The 21626-nt window shown below is 44.4% G+C and overlaps 1 protein-coding gene across 3 annotated transcripts in view; it reads left to right on the forward strand.

Annotated features, from left to right (window-relative positions):
* cntrl (centriolin) overlaps nucleotides 1–21626 on the forward strand; it is a 42943-nt gene that overhangs the window by 15012 nt on the left and 6305 nt on the right. For all 3 annotated transcript variants that reach the window (XM_079608301.1, XM_079608302.1, XM_079608300.1), the window contains 24 exons: nucleotides 16–236; nucleotides 334–501; nucleotides 1306–1440; nucleotides 1696–1841; nucleotides 1946–2135; nucleotides 2248–2403; nucleotides 2997–3176; nucleotides 3268–3375; nucleotides 4142–4283; nucleotides 4418–4560; nucleotides 4658–4832; nucleotides 4919–5208; nucleotides 12562–12719; nucleotides 12854–13016; nucleotides 14079–14209; nucleotides 14559–14699; nucleotides 14778–14904; nucleotides 15409–15573; nucleotides 15652–15811; nucleotides 16386–16501; nucleotides 16579–16787; nucleotides 18189–18346; nucleotides 18433–18497; nucleotides 19722–19910. In XM_079608301.1, the coding sequence (XP_079464427.1) occupies nucleotides 16–236; nucleotides 334–501; nucleotides 1306–1440; nucleotides 1696–1841; nucleotides 1946–2135; nucleotides 2248–2403; nucleotides 2997–3176; nucleotides 3268–3375; nucleotides 4142–4283; nucleotides 4418–4560; nucleotides 4658–4832; nucleotides 4919–5208; nucleotides 12562–12719; nucleotides 12854–13016; nucleotides 14079–14209; nucleotides 14559–14699; nucleotides 14778–14904; nucleotides 15409–15573; nucleotides 15652–15811; nucleotides 16386–16501; nucleotides 16579–16787; nucleotides 18189–18346; nucleotides 18433–18497; nucleotides 19722–19910 (3836 nt within the window). The remainder of the gene's footprint in view (nucleotides 1–15; nucleotides 237–333; nucleotides 502–1305; nucleotides 1441–1695; nucleotides 1842–1945; nucleotides 2136–2247; nucleotides 2404–2996; nucleotides 3177–3267; nucleotides 3376–4141; nucleotides 4284–4417; nucleotides 4561–4657; nucleotides 4833–4918; nucleotides 5209–12561; nucleotides 12720–12853; nucleotides 13017–14078; nucleotides 14210–14558; nucleotides 14700–14777; nucleotides 14905–15408; nucleotides 15574–15651; nucleotides 15812–16385; nucleotides 16502–16578; nucleotides 16788–18188; nucleotides 18347–18432; nucleotides 18498–19721; nucleotides 19911–21626) is intronic.

Genomic DNA, 21626 nt, shown 5'->3' on the forward strand with positions numbered 1-21626 from the left:
TCTCCACTCATTTAGGTCAGATAGCTGCCAATGAAGTACTCAAGCGTGACCTGGAGGGCATCATCTCAGGTCTCCAGGAGTATCTGCAGGGGATGAAGGAACAGGCACGAAGAGCCCAGTCAGATTGCAGGCTTTTGCAGAGGGAGAAAGATACTCTGCAGCACCTCCTATGTGAGAAGGAGCTTCAATGCACACAGCTGGAGAAAGATGCTCTGTGTGCTGAAAGCGCACAGGAGGTTGGAGTCTGATTCTGACACAATGCAGATAGTTTTAATACACCACTCTGTAATAATATGTCAAGTCAACATTATCATATTGTTTGTTGTGTTACAGGAGCTGCAGCAGGAGTTGGAGGATCTGAGGAAGGAGAACGAAGAGCTGAAGCAGGCTCAGGGTCAGGTCAGTGAATATGAGGCAGAGCTGGAGACCCAACTGCAGGAGAGAGATACTGAGGCCACGCAACTGAAGGAGGAGCTGGGCAGACTGCGTCGACTCAGTCAAGTAGGAAATCTCTTCGTAGATTTTTACATATTCATCCATAATATAGGCTACTATCGTTTTTTAAAGGAATAGTTCACCTGAAAATAAAAATAGTTGCTAACCTAACAAAAACAAAATGTTAGGTTGAATATTCACGTTGCCCTTTTCCATAAAAAGAAAGTGATTAGTGCCAATCAAGCCTTAAAAAGGAGCAGCTCTTACAATTAAACAACTTGTGCACTATATTTCAAATATTCTTGATATGTCCTCATCATCTTGAAATATTCTTCAACAAAAAGCTGGATGTCACATATTCACATTCTTTCATGTGTATTATCAGCAAAAATTATTTGCATTCGTTTTGGAAGCACGGCTTGCTCCTTAAACACACTACCATTCAAAAGTTTGCAGTCGGTAAGATTTTTAATGTATCTTTGTCTCTAATGCTCATCAAGGCTGTTTTTAATTGTTCAAAAATACCAACAACAGCAATATTGTGAAATATTATTAATGCACTGTTAAGTGACATGAACAAACACTGACCAGCTGTATTTTTATTAACAAAGATTAACAAATAAAGTAACAAATGTATTGTTCTGTTGTACTGTTCATGGTTTGTTCATGTTAGTTAATGCATTAATTAATGTTATTAAAAAAATACCCCAACACTAGATTTGAATATATGGAAGAGTGAATAACTAAAATTTGTTCCTCACACAAATGGCTTTAAATGACTAGCGATATAATATACTTGTAGTGAACTTTTTAAGTGAACTATCCTTTGAATTTTTAACATTTAAGTTTTCTTGCCTTCCTCATTTACAGATGGAGCACTCAGCACTGCAGATGGAGCTGCAGAAAGAAAGACAGGCAAAAGAGAACGCTTTGGCACAGATGCACATGGCTGCCGACAGAGTGCTCGAGAACACGGAGCTTCTGCAACAGGTCAACACTCTTCAGGTGTGTTACTGCACATCAGACCTCATACCAGAATAATAAAGCTCAGTCAGACCTATCCCTTTATAAGCATGGGGAAATTCTTGGAAAGACCAAAGGATGGATAACTGAAGTGCAGATACCCCTCACCTCATTAAAAACCTTCTCACTGCCTGTAAAAGTGTACTGTACATTCTGCTGCTTGATGATGTATGAGAATCATTCAGCCTCCTGTAAGACTCACGTCTCTGAATCCCTGGCTGAACATGTATTTCACAGGAGGAGAGAGACAGTCTTAAGGAGAAGGTGGATGCTCTTCATGGTGATTTAGAGCAGGTTAAGGATGAGCTGCTTCACCCTGAGAACGTGGCTAAACATTTAGGAGAGCTGTCAAGAGCCATAGCTACAGGACAAGATGAACCAAGGTATGATAGATTCTTATTATATGTTTTAGCAAATTAAAATAATTGAACTGTGTGGCTACAGATGTGTCCAACAGATTGTGAAATGTCTTTGTTATCCCATCCAGTTGCAGCTTTGAAGACCTCGGGGAACCAGTGAACAAAAAATTCATAGAGCTACAACAAGAGGTGCATCGTGTAGTATCTGCAGCCCAGAGAGATAGACACGAGGCCCAGCGTTGCCAGGACAGACTCGCTGGAGAAATGGGTTTGCTCAGAGAGAGACTCAGGAAGTACCAAGAGAGATACCAGACTCAGGTGAGCATTCAATTCATCATTATTTGAAATACCATCAATCAGATGCTCACATATTCCAGTATAATGTCTTTATATGAAGTGATGCTGATCTCCCTCTGTTTGATTCCATCAGGCAACAGAGAAGTGTGGCGAGGAAGCAGAGCTCCATAGGTTGAGGGAGGAGCTGGAAGATGCTCATGAGCAGCAGTACTTGATGCTGAAGCGCTTAGAAGAGACCGAAATCGATAGGGACCGTCTGCTTGCTGAATTAGAAGAACAAGATAAACAGGTGCCAGAATGAGATTGATTAACAAATTCAACATTTGAAACCACAATATAAAATGCTGTTAAATCTATTGCCAAAGTTGTCATGATTGAGATACTTTCAGAGCTTTAATCAAAATGTAATGTTAGGTGTAGGGAACCTTAGTAATATAAGTGTTTATAGTTAGTTACCAGTGCCTTTATAGAAATGCGTTATTTTCAGTCAGCTATGATTCATTTTTAGGTAACACTTTACGATAAGATGCATTAGTTAACATTAGTTAATGTATTAACTAACATTGAGCAATACATTTGTTACTGTATTAGTTAATCTTTATTAATGTTAGTTAATAAAAATACAGCTGTTCATTGTTTGTTTATGTTAGTTCACACTGCATTAACTAATGTTAAAACATTCAACCTTTTAATATTTACTAAGATTAGTAAATGCTGTAGAAGTATTGTTCATTCTTAGTTCATGTTAACTAAGGTAGTTAACTAATGTTAACTAATGAACCTTATTGTAAAGTGTTACCAATTTTTAGATCCACAGTAGACCTAAACTTGCTTGAAATTGCTTTAAGCAGCTATGTATGTAATAGTTTGTTGTTTTTCTAGATAAAAGCTGAAGAGAGCCAGACTCAAGAGCAGCTGGATTCTCTCAGTCTGGAGTTGCAGGCACTCAGGAGATCATTTTCCTCTGCTGACAAAATGGCTGCCGAACAACTGTCTGCAGCTAAGGACAAACTTCACTCTCTTCATAGCACTATAGAAAAAATACACCTGGAGAGAGCAGCGGTAAGACAAAGTGCAGGCTACTTGAGATCTTTTCGGAGCAGCACCAATGTGAGAAAAGTTCACTGATGATTATGTGTTTATATGCATGTAGAATGCAGAGGAGTTGCAGAGCACCAAGTTTCAGGCTGCTCAAGCCATTCAGGACTTGGCTAGTGCTGAAGCAGAAATCCAGGTTCTCCAGAAGCTTTTGACTGATAGGGTAATGTATCTGCTCAGAATCTTCAGACTTTAGTCTTCAGTTTTGTCTTCCTTTCAAATAATCTGACATTTTGGGTACGATTGGCACATTTGGCCTAGTGGTAGTCGCACTAAAACTTGTGAATAACCCTCTGCTTATTCGCTATGCTAAAATGAATGAATAATGAATGTATGAATTTGTGCACACAGAACAAATTACTGCCAATACATTTGAAAGAAAAGCATAGTAGGTTTTCTAGAGCTAATCAGTGTAATTAATTATAATAATTATGTATAAGTCATCAAGTCACTTTTATTTATATACCGCTTTTTACAATACAGATTGTTTCAAAGCAGTTTTACAGTGATCACAGGAAAATAATGCAATAAAGTTTGTTTCGGCTGTACAGCAGATCTAGAAGAAAATAGTGTCATAGTCCAGCTTTAGTAAGTTCAGTGATGGTTCATTTTGAAGACCTTTATAACTGTCTACTCTATTTGACAGAAATAGTGTTTAAAGGATATCAGTTTCGTTAAAAAATATTTGTATTTCTCATTATCATGCTCATAGTTTTGATTAGAATGGATCACATCTTGTCAGGTAGTCGCATATGTTCTAGCTGCAAAAGTTCAAATGCAAATACGTATATGATTGGAACTCCTGTACTACTCTCATTTGGAAATTGATGACTTCCAGTATCTTACTTGTTAGAGATTTAAATTTGTTAAAACCCTGTCCCCGTTGTACATTGTACGTTAATATATTCCCTGGTTTCTGTTGAATGAAGGTTCATGAGACAGATGGGAATCTCCACAGTGTCCCAAACTCTAGTATTCAACAGCAAGAATTGGAAAGATTAAACCAAACCTTGAAAAAGCAACAGGCTCAAACCAAGCGTCTTAAAGATCAACTTGCACAAGCCAAAGAAGGTTTGTTTGTCATCTCTCCATGGTAACACCTCACAAACACCCTAGCATCATGGTGCTGTGTTCTGTGGCCAAGCAAGCACCATGCACGTTTCCTTCAGTGCAAAAATAGACTTGTTATATTGTGGTTTGTTTAGCTAACAACGGAAATCTAGAAGAGCTGCTGGAAGAGATTGGAGCCCTGAGGGAGACTCTTCTACAGCAGAATAACTTCCTGTCCAGCTTAGGAGATCCCCTGCCAAACACAGGATATTGGTACTATGTACCATCAAATCAGAATGTAAGAAATCAGGTTTTGAAACATGTTCTTTTAGCATTAGAAAAGGAATACTCTTGTAAGTGTATTGTATTATAATCAGCATGCTATTTATCCTCAGGCCCCTAGTTTGGGATCTCAGGGCACACAAGACTCAGGATTGGACTCTGTGCATCTTCAGTCACCTGAGAGAGGTCGACGGTCCGGCCACAGAGCACACAGGGAGAGAAGACCTCCCGCGGTTAATGGAGGATACTGGGTCTACTCCCCCCATCCGCACGCTCATGGAAAGAGAGGCAAATGCCACAGTCTTTATCTTCAACATAATCATGGTGATGAATATCATGTCAAAGCTTTAATATCTGTCCACATGTTTCCTCAGATGCTCAGATGTTCAGAGACAGTGGAAGAGAGAGCGATATGGAGGGGACACGTTTCACGCCTCCATCTGGCTCTGCTGGATTTACTCTACCTGATGGTACCGCTTTCCCCCCCGGTTCATTTATCTACAGTCACTCTGTACCTGGCCTGCCCACTGGCTCAAATACAGTCCTCTGTGGGACGCCTCCTGATGGAGCCAGACTGGTGTTTGGACCTCCTCCCAGCAATCTTACTATTCCTTTGGTGCCCAGTGGGACACTGCACTGTAATGTGCCTGGACATCAGGACTTGGTGAGAGATACTGTGTGTAGAATAGATTTCTAGTTAAATTTAGCTCTGTTATTTCCTGTTGAATAACGCTACTGTTACAATACTTTACATAATTTTTCTGTAATTTTGAAATGTATAAGAGCATTTTATTTTAACATTACATTTTTACATTGGTCGTATTCTGATTATGTGTGCATAATGTAAGGACTATAAAACCCAATATTACAAGAAAATATGAATAAAAAAAAGTTTTTTTATACAACGGTATATTATATTATATTATTAACCAACTAATGTCCAAATTAGATCAGAAGCATCACAAATTTTTGCAATGATATTTTGCAAATCATGTTCTTGTGTGCTATTGTTTGTTTTTTGTCACTATACTACACTACCATTCAAAAGTTTGGAGTCAGTAACATGTTAAAGAAATTTAAACTTTTATTCAGCATGGAATAAAAGACAGAAAGTCTTTTGAACTTTTCTATTCATCAAAGAATCCTAAAAAAAAAAATCACAATTTCAACAAAACATTAAGAAGCACAACTGATAACATTAACTGCTTTTTCACTATCAAGCCGAACAATTATATTTCCTGGACGTGACGTCACAATTATAAACCATTCTCGACCCGGAATTCTCAGCACGGTTGGCTGGTAGAATGCATGTAGTGATGTCGCAACTCAGGATTGGTCACTCACTTGTCTGTTGCCTGGCTACCATTTCCTCTGTAGATCACGCGGTCGCTATTTTTATTATCTGTACATTTTTGCGTTACCAAGCCAACGACTGACGCATTTGTATTGCATTCCAATGAGCTCCACTATCAGCCCCACAGTGGAAAATAAAACCATATCCGTACCGGCTGGGCGGATCTGCACGGAATGGAATGGCTAAGCAACGAGAACAGTTTGGCCCGATGATGGAAAAGCAGCTATTGATATAAAGTTGAGCACCTAAGCATATTAGAATTATTTCTGAATGATCATGTGATACTGAAGATTGGAGTAATGGCGGCTGAAAATTTAATGTTAAATGTAAAACAAATGACATTTTCAAATATATTCTAGCAGAAAACGTCTCGGTTACGTATGTAACCCTCGTTCCCTGAGTACAGTGAACGGAGACGTACGTCGGGTTCCCCTGACGAATTGGGATCACGCTAGGGAGCCTATTACCTTCGAGAAACTAAACAAAAAGCCAATGAACATTGGCATGCAACATTTGCATTCCGAGGACCCGCCCGTCAGCGCGGGTATAAAAGCCGGAAGTAAACATTGCATCATCGCTTTTCGCTGAGGAGCCGAAGTAACGGACCCCTGCGAAGGTGCAGCCACATGGCAAAGGGACGTACGTCTCCGTTCCCTGTACTCAGGGAACGAGGGTTACATACGTAACCGAGACGTTCCCTTTCGTCCAGGGAACTCCGACGTACGTCGGGTTCCCCTGACGAATTGGGATCCCTAATAAAACGCCATGGTGCTGGCCCCTTCCAGTGCCCAGCTAAGCCGCCCTACAGCAGTTTCAATAAATTTCGGGGGCTGCTAGGAATCCACTGCTGTTCCGCAAGACCCACACAGAGGACATTGGATAACACTGGGAAGCGTGCCTCAACCCCCGGGGGGGGAGGCACACTACGGAAACCAGGATGCCTGAACTGGCCTGGAATACTCATATGAATTCACATAATGAACATATGGAGTCCCTGAGATGGTCCCAACCACTGGAATTGGGAGCGCATACAACAAGGACGACGGCGCGAGTCCGTCGGGGGAAGACACGGCTGGACTGCACGTGGCAAAAAACGGTACTCAAGACACTGAACACCCAGTCTGCTACGACTCAGCTAGAGGAGCAAACCTGGCGCCGGGCGGTCCGCTACGCCGGGCGCCGGGGGGGTGATGGAGGAGCTCAACGAGGTTACCACTTAGGGGCCAGCGGAGCGGAAGAGACGCACTTATCTGATTACAGAGTGGCGCAGCAAGCCGACACAACCTATTCCCTCGACCCACTGGACGAAGCCAGAACCCGGGAGGAAACCGGTTCCACACGGAGGTTATAGAACCTAGCAAACGTGTTAGGTGTCGCCCAGCCCCCAGCTCTACAAATGTCTGTCAGCGAGGTGCCTTGAGCCAACGCCCAGGAAGCGGCAACACCTCTAGTTGAGTGAGCGCGCAACCTGGGGGGACAAGGCTCACCCTGAGCCTCATAGGCTCGGGTGATGGCATCCACTATCCAGTGGGCTAACCTCTGCTTGGAGACGGCCTTCCCCTTCTGCCGGCCTCCGTAACAGACAAGGAGCTGGTCTGAGGTCCTGAAGCTTTGCGTTCTGTCAACGTAACACCGCAAAGAGCGGACGGGACAGAGAAAAGCTAGGGCTGGGTCTGCCTCCTCCTGGGGCAGCGCTTGCAGGTTCACTACCTGATCTCTAAACGGAGTGGTAGGAACCTTGGGCACATATCCGGGGCGGGGTCTCAGTGTTACGTGGGACAGGCCCGGCCCGAACTCTAGGCACGATTCGTCGACCGAAAATGCTTGCAGATCCCCGACCCTCTTAAAAGAAGCCAATGCTAACAGGAGCGCTGTCTTAATAGACAGGATATCAAGCTCTACTGTCAACAAAGGCTCAAAGGGAGGACTCTGGAGAGCTCTCAGTACCAGAGTCAAGTCCCAAGGGGGTACAGAGTGTACAGGGCGAGGAGGGTTTAACCTCCTAGCACCCTTCAGGAATCTGATGACCAGGTCGTGCTTTCCCACCGACTTATCGTCAACTGCATCGTGATGCGCCGCAATGGCAGCGACATACACTTTGAGGGTTGAAGGGGACAGCCTACGCTCCAACCCATCTTGCAGGAAAGAAAGCACAACGCCGATCGGGCAAGTTCGGGGGTCCTCCTGACGGGAGGAGCACCAAGCGACGAACAGGTTCCACTTCAACGCATAGAGGCGCCTCGTAGAGGGGGCTCTAGCGGAAGCGATAGTGTCTACCACTGCCTGTGGCAGTCCACTCAGAACCTCCGCGTCCCGTCCAGGGACCAGACATGGAGTTTCCAGAGGTCTGGACGCGGGTGCCGTAGAGTGCCCCGTCTCTGAGAAAGTAGATCCTTCCTCAGAGGAATCGGCCAAGGAGGGGCTGTCGAGAGGAGCATGAGTTCTGGGAACCAAGTCCTGGTGGGCCAGTACGGCGCCACTAGCAAGACCTGCTGCTCTTCCTCCCTGACCTTGCACAGAGTCTGCGCAAGAAGGCTCACTGGGGGAAACGCATATTTGCGTAGGTCCCGGGGCCAGCTGTGAGCCAGGGCGTCCGTGCCGAGGGTCCCCTCGGACAGGGAGTAAAACCACTGGCAATGGGTCGTGTCCGGAGAGGCGAACAGGTCGACCTGTGCCGCTCCGAAGACACTCCAAATCAGCTGGACCACCTGGGGATGGAGTCGCCATTCTCCGGGCAGGGGGGTGAACCGTGAAAGCTCGTCGGCCACACGGTTGAGAGCCCCCGGCACGTGAGCGGCATGAAGCGACCTCAGATGCTTCTGACTCCATAGGAGGAGGTGGGAGGCGAGTCGCGACATACGACGGGAGCGTAGACCACCTTGACGGTTGATGTACGCAACGGTCGCAGTGTTGTCCGTACGGACCAGTACGTGCTTGTGTCTGAGAACCCCTACGAGGCGACACAAAGCTAGACGTACTGCTTGCAACTCCAGGCAGTTGATGTGCCAATGCAGCTGGGGCCCCGTCCACAGACCCGAGACTGCATGCCCTTTGTACGTGGCCCCCCACCCCGTGGCCGAGGCATCTGTGAAAACCACAGCATGCCTGGAAACCTGGATCAGGGGCACTCCAGCCCGAAGGAACGCAGGGTCCAACCACGGGGAGAAGGTTTGGCGGCAGTGCGGGGTCACTTGGACCCGGAACGTGCCACTCTGCCACGCCCACCTGGGGACTCGATCGTGAAGCCAGCGCTGTAGCGGTCTCATATGTAACAGGCCGAGCGGTGTAATCGCCGCTGCGGCCGCCATATGCCCCAGGAGCCTCTGAAATTGTTTCAGTGGAACCGCTGTCCTGCCTCGAAAAGACCTGAGGCAGGTGAGCACTGACTGGACGCGCTCCTCTGTGAGGCGCGCAGTCTGGGCGACCGAGTCCAGCTCCATACCGAGATAAGAGATCCTCTGCGTGGGGCAGAGTTTGCTCTTGTCCCAGTTGACCTGAAGACCCAACTGACTGAGATGCCGGAGCACCATGTCCCTGTGTTCGCACAGAACATCCCGAGAGTGAGCTATAATGAGCCAGTCGTCGAGGTAATTGAGGATGCGAACGCCTTGCTCTCTCATGGGAGCAATGGCCGCCTCCGCGACTTTCGTGAAGACACGGGGGGACAGGGCCAGCCCGAAGGGTAGGACTCTGTACTGATACGCTCGACCCTCGAACGCAAACCGCAGAAACGGTCTGTGTCGAGGAAGTATCGAGACGTGAAAGTAAGCGTCCTTCAGGTCGATTGCTGCAAACCAATCCCGGGGACGGATGCATTCGAAAATGCGCTTCTGCGTGAGCATCTTGAAGGGGAGTTTGTGCAGGGCCCGATTCAAGGAACGCAGGTCCAGGATTGGTCGTAACCCACCGCTTTTCTTGGGTACAATGAAGTAGGGGCTGTAAAACCCGGACCTCATCTCGGCAGGAGGGACCGGCTCGATCGCGTCCTTCGCCAGCAGGACATCGATCTCCTTCCGCAGGACAGGGGCATCCTCTGACCGCACACGGGTGAAGAGAATGCCCCTGTACCTGGGAGGCCGGCGGGCAAACTGAATTGCGTAGCCGAGCCGGATGGTGCGGAGGATCCACCGGGACGGAGCTGGAAGCGCTAGCCAGGCCTCCAGGAACCGAGCGAGTAGACCCACCCGGACCACCGGCGTACCCGCGGAGGGGCAGCAGGGCGGGGGACAGGGACCCGGCTCCAGCGACGACGTGGCGACCGCGAGCGGGGTCTGAGCGCAGGTACTGACACCCACCTGTCCACTCCGGGGGGCAGACGGCAGAGAAGGTTCTTCGTGTACCCTCTGCTGCGGGCCGCCCCATGGCGAGGGGAGGGGGAGAGACGAGGAACGAGGCCCTGACTCCTCGCAACCCCGTCTCTGCACCTCCGTGGCCAGCCGCAGGCCGGGGCGACGCGGGGGGTTCCACGAGGCCGCTACCCGCAGGCTGGGGAGAGGGGAGCGGGGGCCGTGTCGCACTGAAACGACACGCGCCGCCGCTGCGACCCTCTCGCACGGGGGAGACTGCGTGCCCGACAGTCTCGGCCGTGGATGACCTGGAAAAGGATGTTTCGGAAACTGCTCTTTTATTGAAAAAGTGGGCGGAACAAAAACAAACCAAAGATTCTCCACCCGGCCCTCCCCCGGGGGAAGGAGGCGAATAGGGACCGCCTCCCGCAGAGCAGCAACATCCTGATCCAGGTCGCCCGCATCAGGAACGACGTCCACCTCTCTTCTTCCTGGAAGGTGCAGGTGGCGTCGGAGCGGGCTGGGCCGCCCTCTTACGGCCCGACCTCCGTCCCCCAGGCTGAGGCTGCTGGCCTGGAGGGGGAGCGACCGCAGGAGGACGACCTCGGCGACGAGCGGCCGGAGGCTGTGCAGCAACAGGAGTTGGGCCAGCAGCGGCCTTCCTCCTGTGCAGGACATGCCGCATAGCTTCCGACTGCTTCTGGGCGGCGGAAAACTCTTGGGCCAAGTTATCCACCGCCTCGCCGAAGAGGCCCCCTTGGGACACGGGGAAGTCGAGAAGTTTGTTCCTCTCGGCTTCCCGCATATCCGCAAGGGTGAGCCATAGGTAGCGCTCCTGGACCACAAGTGTGGACATCGCCCGACCCAGCGAACGTGCGGTAACCTTCGTCGCCCGTAGAGCGAAGTTGGTCGCCGCACGCAGCTCCTGCAGCAAGGCTGGGTCGGGACCACCCCCCTGCAGGTCATGGAGTGCTTTGGCCTGGTGGACCTGAAGCAGAGCCATGGCATGCAGGGCGGAGGCGGCGTCTCCACACGCCTTATAGGCCTCCCCGGTTAGACCCGAGGAGAACCTACAGGCGCGGGAGGGGAGTGAAGGGGCACCCCGCCAGGTGGAAGCGGTCTTCGGACACAGCTGCATCGCGATAGACCGCTCCACTGTGGGGATTCCCTCGTACCCGTGCGCCGCCCCGCCGTCAAGGGTGGTGAAGAGGGAGGGGCGAGGAGGCCCCCGCCGGTACGCCAGAGGCGCCGACCAGGACTTCCTCAACTCCTCATGCACTTCAGGGAAGAAGGGCACTGGAGCGGACATCTGGTCCTCCGGGGGCGCTCCAAAGGAAACAACCGGAACCGTGCGGGACGGCCCCGGAAGTTCCCCCGGAAGCGCCGCTGGCAGCGAGCTGCTAGAGGAGTGGGAAGCTCGCGAGGATGTTTCACCACACGAGACATTCCGCACTGTAACCCTCATACGCTCACCAACGGGAATGACCGAAGTAGCCGCCTGTCGAACTGAACCGACAGACGAACTAGATCGAGCATTCTCCGAAGGGACTCCCCCATATTTCAGGGATCTCAGTCTCGAGCGGAGCGTCGCGATGGCCATGCTCCCACAGAGAGAGCATGACTCATCCAACAACGCTGCCTCAGCATGCCTTAAGCCCAAACATGCGAGACAGTGTTGATGGCCATCATCCGGAGGGAGAAGTCTACCACATCCAGAAACGCACGGGTGAGTCGACATCCTGAAAAGGACGCGAAACACCCGCCAGCTCTTTTAGAAAGAAAAAGAGAGAGAGAGAAAAACAAGAGAGAGAGAGAGAGAGAGAAAACGCCGAAGCGCCGAGGGACCAACGCAGCAGACAGGCGGGGGAAACTGCAACCCTTTGCTGCTGAAGGCGAAGATCGCTGCACCGCGCCGTCACACCAGCGATTTCTGCTCTCCAGGTATTTGTTTTCGTTCTCCAAAAGGCTTGGAAGTCACAGGAAACTGAGGCTCCGAAGCGAAAGGCGATGATGCAATGTTTACTTCCGGCTTTTATACCCGCGCTGACGGGCGGGTCCGCGGAATGCAAATGTTGCATGCCAATGTTCATTGGCTTTTTGTTTAGTTTCTCGAAGGTAATAGGCTCCCTAGCGTGATCCCAATTCGTCAGGGGAACCCGACGTACGTCGGAGTTCCCTGGACGAAAGGGAACTGTTATTTTAAATTATAATAATATTTCAGTATTACTGTTTACTGTTTAGTAAATGCATTCTTGGTGAGCATAAGAAACTTCTTTCAAAAACATAAAAAAATAACTGATCCCAAATGAATGTATGGTAGTGTACATGGAAATGGTCTTAATTTTTATAAGATAAGTAGTTTTGGTATGTGTTTCAGGAGCGAGATCTGAAGAAGGCAGAGCGTAGGCTGAGAGACGAGTGTGCTGATAAAGTTCACACTGAGGAAGAAAAGCACACACTGCAGGAAAAAACAACAGAGCTGCAGCAGGAAATTAAACGTCTACGCAGGAAGATCCATACACTGCAGCGCCACACGTCAGTGAGCATGCTAACACCAATATATCTTACTCAACATCAACTCAGTATAACACACAGACTCTCTGAAATGTAAACTACATGTTATGGATAAAACTGAATATCTAGTGCCTTTCATTGTTTTGTTTCATCAGGAGTGGGCTGGAAAGCACTGTATTGCATGCAGAGGAGGAGCAGTGTTTGCTGGGAGAGGTGGAGTGTGTGGAGAAGACCCTGCTGAAGCGCAGAGCAGAGCTCAGAGAAGCTGACAGACTGCTTCTAGAGGCTAAGACAGAGCTCAAAGACACTCGAGCCAAGGTCCGACACTAGTGTTCCGCACTGTTGCGTAGCCACGCTATTAAATATATTTTTCAGTTGGGGCCATTCACACAGATTGCGCTTTTCCATTGTTTATCAATGTAAACGTGTGTGTGCAAGACGGACGTGTTTAACCGTTGCGTTTGCTTCTCAATGTCTTTTTCTACATTTCGTGCATGATGCGCCATTCTAAAAACGCGCCGCTCAAGTTAAAATTAGTTAAACTTTTAAAAAACACATCTCCAGACCTTTTCGCTCCACTGACTTGTGTGAATTGCCTCTTACAGTAGTCCAGTGTAGCTCATGTACTCTCTCTCTCCTTCCCCTTTCCTATCAAATCTCCAGTGTCATATATATATATAATGATGACAAAAAATTATTTTACAAAAATCACTGATTCAATCATAACGATAAATATTTAGCTAAATACTGCTGTTAATCACACTGTTTTAATTTAATTATATAAATTAAGGTTTTTATTCGTTTTTTTATAATTTAATAATTTTGTGTTTATTTATATTGATTAATACACTACCATTGAAAGGTTTGTGTCAAATAAGTCTTTTTTTTGTTATAAAGAAATTAATACTTTTATTCAGCAAATAAACTGACAGTAAGAAATTTGTTACAAAATATTTCTATTTCAAATAAATGCTGTTCTTTAGAAATTGTTATTCATCAAATAATCCTTAAACATTTATTATGCTAGGTAGCACAACTGTTTTTAACATTGATAATAATAAGAAATGTTTATTGAGCAGCAAATCAGCACATTAAAGTGGTTTCTGAAGGATCATGTGACACTGAAGACTGGAGTAATAATGCTGAAAATTCAGCTTTGACCACAGGAATATACTACATTTTAAAAAAGTATAATTATTAAATAAATGAAAATATTAAATATAAATCAGTAATTATTATTTAAAAGAGTAACTTGACTGTGGTTACATTTAACTACATACATTTTTTTTTAAGTAGCTTCCCTAACTTTGGGATTCTTAAATATTACATGTATACGTCAACTTCCAAGTTGCTAATGATCTAATGCATGTGGCTTTGCAGACTAAAGAGAGCGTGCAGCGCTACAATGAGGCCAGCAGACGAGCGGAAGAGACAGAACGAGAGCTGGTGGAGATGGAAAAGAGAGCTCAAGACAGCGCCACAAGGCTGGTCCGAACCAAACAACAGCTCAGGTGAACACAAATACCACACATTGATTTTTATTTGTACTTATTTCAGTTCTGAATCCTTACAACTCATACGTCATAAGTGACACCAAGCAGAATTGCAAAAATAACCATTTCGAAAAGGTTTACCAAACACTTTTCCCATCTGCTATTGTTTAGACAAAAAGGTAACATGATGTTGAAAGCAAGTGTTTACACTTTTTTGGGAAATCAACCTACGAATGGTCTACTTATAATTAAAGGATTTTAACAGCAATTTAGCTTTTAAGGCTGTTTATAATTCTGCATCAAGTTAAGTTTGAGCTGGAAAACTTGCTAATAGCAAGAAATGAGACATGTAAATGTGCTGCTAAAGGATTCTTCAAGAGGAGGTTAAGGAGCTTCAGAAAAGGAAACAGGAGCATGAACACACTCTGAAAGAAGTAGAGGACGTCCTCACGTGTCAAGATGCAAAGTTTCAAGAAGTCAACAGAATGCTGGATAGAGCGACTGACAGGTGCTACGACTATAATTTCAGTAAATCACTGAATGCAGAAAACTTCTCTCCACTGAACTGCCTGTCTCTTCTATGTAGACTGGAAACTGTTGAGAAAGAGCTCAGAGAGACCCAGAGCCTGGAGGTGAAACTCCTACAGAGCTGCAGAGAGACAGAAGACAGCCTAACACAACGCAAAACAGAACTGGACAAATTCAACACTCAGGTAACACATGTGTAAAGAAGCAAAACAATAGTAAGTACAAGCTCTGAAAATCACCACTCAGTATCAACTAAAAAATACCGTTCAAAAGTTTGAGGTCACTAAGATTAGTTTTTTTTTTTTTAAGAAATTGTGCTTTTATCCAGCAAAGACCTAAAACATGACAGTAAAGACATTTATAATGCCTTCATTTTATTTGCCCATCAAAAAATCCTGGGGGAAAAAAAACATGTGGTGATAAATGTTTCTTAAGCACCAAATCAGCATTTTAGAATTATTTCCGAAGGATCATGTGACAAAGAAGACTGAAGTAATGGCTACTGAAAATGCAGCTTTGCCATCTTAGGAATAAAGTCATTTTTAAAACATATCAAAATAGAAAAGATTGTAGATTGTAGATTGTTATTGTGTTTCACTATAAATCGACCCAAAACTTTGGAACAGTATTGTGTAGCTGAAAAAGTATTACATCAATGTGACTTTGTGGGTCTCTTGTGTGGGATACAGGTGGTGTTGCAGCAGGAGGAGCTGTCTTTGCTGGACAGGAAGCTGGAGCAGTGGAGACAGGAAGAGGAGGTGTTGAGAGTTAGTGTGGAGCAGCACAGGCAGGGCCTGTTGGATGTTCTCAGACAGGGAGAAGAAGATGCCCAACTCTTACACCAGCGCATTCAGGTTTTTACATGCACAAAATATTAGTGCAGTGTTGAAATATTTAGGATGAATATTTATAAACGGTCTGGATATGTGTAGGAACTCCGAGTGGATGTCCAGTCTCTTGCCGTGCAGAAAGGAGAGCTGGACTCTCAGCTGTACGAGAAGAAAGCCAGACTGGCGCAGTGTAAGAAAGATCAGCAGCAAGAGGAAGAAACCCTGCAGAGCCTTCGTTCAGCCATCAAAAAACACACAGCAGGTCTGTTGCGATAGAGTGGCCAGTTTGACATGACATGACATCAGTTTAACATTGTTTGACGTTTGTCTCAAACAATGTGTGAGTGGCAGACGAGAGGTGGAAAGGGAGTGTTTGTGGAAACTTGTTTCTGGCCAGTTGACGGAACACTCACTTTCCTTTGAGAGCCAATCCTGTGCTGACATTAAAATTTGAATTAGTCAAAAACTTTCAAAAAGTCCAAAATGAGGTGCGTGAACTGAAAAGATACAAATATACAGATACAAATGGAAGCCTGCACACTCTAATAGTAAAAAGAAAGACACTAAAAGCCACTGCTTTTCTGAAATTGGAAAAAGTTTTAGTCACGTGACCATTCATTTTGGTCTGGTTTTCTGTGATGTATTGGTCAGTAAGTAATGTATAAGAGATAAGGTTATCCTGATATATCCATATATAAAGTTAAAAAATAAAAAACTACTGCTTGTGGTGAAGTTGTTGATATTGACAAATTACAAAAATAAGTCTGAATGAGTGAAAAAAACTGAATCGTATCCGTTTGGTTCGCCCAGTTAATGATAAGAATTTGTGTGTTTAGAGCTGAGGCATGTGTTGGAAATGGTCCAGTTGGAGACCAGGGAATTAGAGGGAGTGAAGCTGCAACATAACCAGAAACTGGACCAGCTAGAGAAGAGCCAGGAAACTCTTCTAGAGGTCAGTCCTAAACATTTTTCCATCTTCGCCTGTACTGTCTGTGCTGTTATTGATGTTATTGAGTTTCCTCTGCTCAGGTGCGTGTGGATCTGCAGCATGTGCAGCAAGAGCTGCAGGAGCAGCGTGGGGAGGCTGAGAGACAGATGAACCTGCTGGAGAAAGAGAGAGCAGAGCTGCACACCATCCAACAGAAGAGCCTAGACCTGCAACAGCAAACAGACAAAGAGAGGAGCAGCCTGCAGGAACAGTGCAGAAACCTGGAGGCCAGACGCACACATGCTCACAGGTAACGTGAAAAAAAACAAAAAAAACACATTTCTTTTGTCTGTACAATCTTTAGAGATTTTCGAGTTATATTGGAAAGACTGCTGTGTCAATATCTGATGAAGCTACTACTTAGTTATTATCATCATCATAAAAATGAATTTGATTATGATTATAAGTTAAAATCTAACAATGATTTGTCGATTTATGTCTTATATTTTTATGTCGATCAATAATTTATAAGGGTGTTCCTTAGTTTCTAAGTGGGCAGTTCTTGTCCAGAATAACCAACAATACCTATATTTTCATCAAAGTTACGAATTTAATTTAGCAAACAAAAAATATGCATCTTCCATTCCCACTTATCTCAGCATGCCTCAGGCCTAGGGCAGAGAAACATCCTGGACAAGCAAAAAAAAGGTCATAAATAATGACTTGATGAGTTTTATCTTTATGGTGTGGCCGCTGAATTTCTGTGGTTATTGGATGAGAACAAAACTCCTCAGCATTAAACTATAGAATGAGTCTGTCTACTACGTCACACATGTTCCCGCCTCCATGATCAGGGCACAAAAATACAATTACAACTTAATTTTGGAAAAATACTTTGCATTAAAAATCTTTATATTAACTGGCTTTCACAATAGTACAGTAAATGACAAGCATAGCTGTGGTCTCCCAGTGCTTACATTCATGGTAGTTTAGTGTTAAGTGATTAATTTACACAAAAACAAAAGCTAACATGTACGCCTTTCTTCTACGAAAACATTATTTTTGTCTTGCATTTCATAATGAACTCAGAGAAACTCAGTTCTTCCTCGTTTTCCATCAGTTCTTTTTTTTTTCGTGAATTGGGGTGTGTGCAAAGGATTATGGGTGAATGCGAAGGATACACTTGATGCATCCTTCAAAATGAGCTGAAGAAGGACATGAAATGTTCAAAACGTTCAAATTATGACCGCCTTCGGCGCCACTTGATGACGTTGCAGCCATCCGTTTGAGAAGCACCCCTAGAAACTTTCAGTCAAGTATGTTTGGGGCAAGTTTGGCGCTAAACTCTATAGGACAGGAGCAGGATTGGGCATCCCTGAGCTACATGATGGTACTGTTTTCTGCAGAGCTGCTTTATAGCTTATTTGACTTGAATTGAATCAACATTAAACTGTCTCAAAGTGAATAACGGTACTATTGTCGTTCTGAAGAGCAGTTTATAGCTGAATTGAACTTATTTCATAATTGATGAACTTTACACAGTTGTTGAACTGAACTGAATCAACACTGAACTGACTTCTGATGAATGATGACGTTGTTGATTTTTTACAGCAGAATTGAATTCTGTTTGCTTTATTGATCATTATTTCCTGTTTATCACTGTAAAGCTGCTTTGTATTATTTAAATAAAGGTGACTTGACTTGGTTTCAGGTGTTTGGAAGCAGCAGAGACGAGGGCGAGGGCAGCAGAAACAGAGCTTCTCAGACTACAGACTGAGCTGGACAAACTACAACAGGAGCAGAAACACGCGCATGATCTGCGTCAGGAGATCAGCAGAGACACGGCAGCCGCGCAGCAGCAGCATGAGGGTATCCACTCAACAGCCTTAACATTAGCTGTTGGTTTTCATGCACTGTGAAAATTAACGCTCTGAAATGCTTGTTTTTACCCACAGAAGAGTTGAGCAGACTGAAGAAACAGCTGGTGGAATCTCAAACTCAGTTAGATGAGATCAGAGAGGTGAGTTTACAGCAAAGCATTGCATATCTAGCGGTTTTAATTTAGCCAAAACCTGAAACCGAAAATAACGTTTATTTAATAATAAAATAAAATAAAAACTTATATAAAAAGTTTTGTATAAAAAACTTGTGTATAAAAATGTAAATTGCAAATTTTATATAAACAATGATATCATTGTTTCTATGTTTCGTTAAAACACTGATTGAGCCTTTACATGAAACACGATACATTTCAGTTGGTTGTACTTTCAACATACCTTCTGGTGTTCAATCATGTTTATTTTCGTTGTATAACTTGTGGGGAAGAGATGATCTGTTGACAGAATATGAAAGCTGAGACATTAGCCAGACAGCAATCCCGGTAAATTACCGTAAAATTCCCAGAATGACTTTACTGGTAAATACACAAATATGCTGTTCAGTTCACACACAAGCAACGACATTCTGGCTTTTTACCGGTAAAAGACCATTCACACATCAGCTCCAAAATACCGGTAAATTCTGTGATGTCAGTCATCGAAAGTAATCTTTTATGCTGCGCTGTTGTCTTCATTCGTCTCCATGAGAGGAAGAGCTTTAGTTTCACTATCTGACGACATTTTTTGACGTCTTGAGTGAAAAGCATAAGGGGATGATCAAACAGAACTTGTTTTTCTTCTTAAAAACACGAGACGGTAATAATAGTATCCAACTGCAGAGCCGCAGCACTAATGAATGGAAAAGATGGCTGGGTCTCGAGCGCGACAGACTTCTTACGAGCGCGTTCTGACCTCATGATCATACCGGTAATCTTCTTTCAGCGTTCACAGAGCACATTTCCGGTAATTTACTGGTAATGTTACAACTGGCAAATTGCCAGAACCAATTTACAGGTATTTTTGAAAAGGTCCTGTTCACACATGATCTCTTACCGGTAATTTACCAGTAAAGACTGTATGTGTGAAAGGGGCTATTGTTTCATATCAAAAGTAGCACAAAGTCTATTGTTATTAACAATAGAAATCGGTATTGTCAACCCAACCCTAGCGTCCACACAGTTAACATGGTAACCTGTTGTAGCTTATGCACGTTTTGTGCACTAAATAGATTCTGACAGTCAAAACGCACCATCAGAAAAAGCGCTAATTAAACATCACCATTTCGGTTAATGATTTAGACACTCAAACTGACATTTCTGTGCATCACTATATGGCATGAAGTGTTTCTCTTGATTGATCATGTTTAGGAGGTGAAGGCTGCGACACGGCAGCGGGAAGAGCTTATGAAGCAACAAAAGGAGCAAAAGGCTGGACTGCAGGAGAAAGAGGAGAAGATCAGGAGGAGACAACAGAGACTGGACCGACTGGGGCATCAGCTGGAGGAGCTCAAGACAGAAGTAGCCATGAAACAGACACAGCTTGAAGAACATGAAAAGGTGAAGCGAGATACTATCATTTCATACACTTTACCTTTGAAACTAGATGATGAACTTTAGATGTGTTAGAGGGACAGTTCACCCAAAAATTTACATTATGTCATCAATTACTTTATGGATTTATTCTACGATCTCAGTTTTCCATTATAAAGTACTTTATTGACATGATTGTGTTCAATAATCCAACACATTATATGCAAAACAAGTAATAACAAGAACAAGAAATATCTATAAGTTAATGTTATTTATTTATAAAAGCACATTTAAAACGGCCTCAAGACTGACCAAAGGGCTGTAAAAAGGAGCGACAATTATTAAAAGCTAAGGAAAACAAATGAGTTTTTAGAAGATATTTAAAAACGGATTAAGAGGGTGCTGCTGTAAGTTGCACTGGCAAGCTATTCCACAATCAAGGCTCTATCTCCTCTGCATTTAGCCTTAAGCAAGGGACAGTAAGTTAAGGTTACCGCATATTAAACTTCTGGGAGGATTAGGGACACAATAGATCAGTAGTTAGGAGCAAAGTTATGTAAGCATTTATACAAAAATAGAAGAATTTTAAAGTCAATCCTAAATTGGACTGGAAGCCAATGGAAAGCATGCAAAATGGTGTGATCACAGTTGCCATTGATTTTATTCATAAGTAATTTTTGTATAGGTTTCCTCTTGTTAATAAATAACTTGCTTTAAAAGTTAGGCTTTCTCGTGTGTCCCAGTTTTGTTGCATCCCTTTTGAGCCACAGGGCGTAACAATTATATTGATCAAGACTGTAACTGGTTTCTGAATGTGTGCAGCTGAAAAATTAATTTTGCTTCCCCAGTATTCGTTTCCTAATAACTGGAAAAGTGTTGAATGAAGTTACAGAGTTTGTCAAATTACTTCTCTCTCACCTTTTTTTTGTTGCCTTTTGTAGTTTTTGCCTTTTTTGCCTAAAGGACTTTCAATGGAGGGACAAAAATCTTTCAGGTTTCTTTGAAACTATCTTGTGTTTCGAATTCTAACAAAAGTTGCGATCACATTAGAAAATTCTGTGGGGAAAAGTCATTAGTCTTTTGTTAACAGTGAAGGCGTATGATGCGCTGCTTACACAGAAGTCACTTTTAAACCAAACAGCTTCTGTTGTTATAGCTGAGAATTTGCGCGACTGACTGAACCTATTGCGCAAATTGCGTTGGAAATAATTTTGCCCTCACACCCAGGGCCCTTTCACAACTACCTTGTTTGGTCCAGATTTTCGGACCTTTCAGTTTGATCCGAATCAAAATTACAGGTGTGAAACCTCCCCCGGACCACGTCTGGACCAAACAGACGAAATTTGGTCCGGTGAAAAGAGGTAGTCTCGGTCCGGATCAGACTGAACAAAGGTTTGGTTCGTTTCTAGTGTGAAAGCATTTTCTGTATGGTTCAGACTTTCAGACCATTTACAGGAAGTTCCGGTGGTTACCGCGTAGCCGAAGAGACAACGATAGATTTTTCATTTAAATATGGTATGACGACATAAGTCAACTGGAAAAAACGCTTGCAGTCTTCTCCTCCTTTCCTGCCGGCGACGATAAAATGTTCGCACGACGAGGACGTGCATTTGGCGAATTTGAACTAGCCTCGTGTATAGTTGGTGCTGCAGGTAGTAATGCCATAATAATAACAATATAGTTTTAACGATATGCGTCTGTTCATTCATTGTTGTCTACGTTTTTTTTTTTTTTTTTTTTTTT

The sequence above is a fragment of the Phoxinus phoxinus genome (assembly GCF_949152265.1).
Source record: "Phoxinus phoxinus genome assembly, chromosome: 3".
NCBI classification, from domain to species: Eukaryota; Metazoa; Chordata; class Actinopteri; order Cypriniformes; family Leuciscidae; genus Phoxinus; species Phoxinus phoxinus.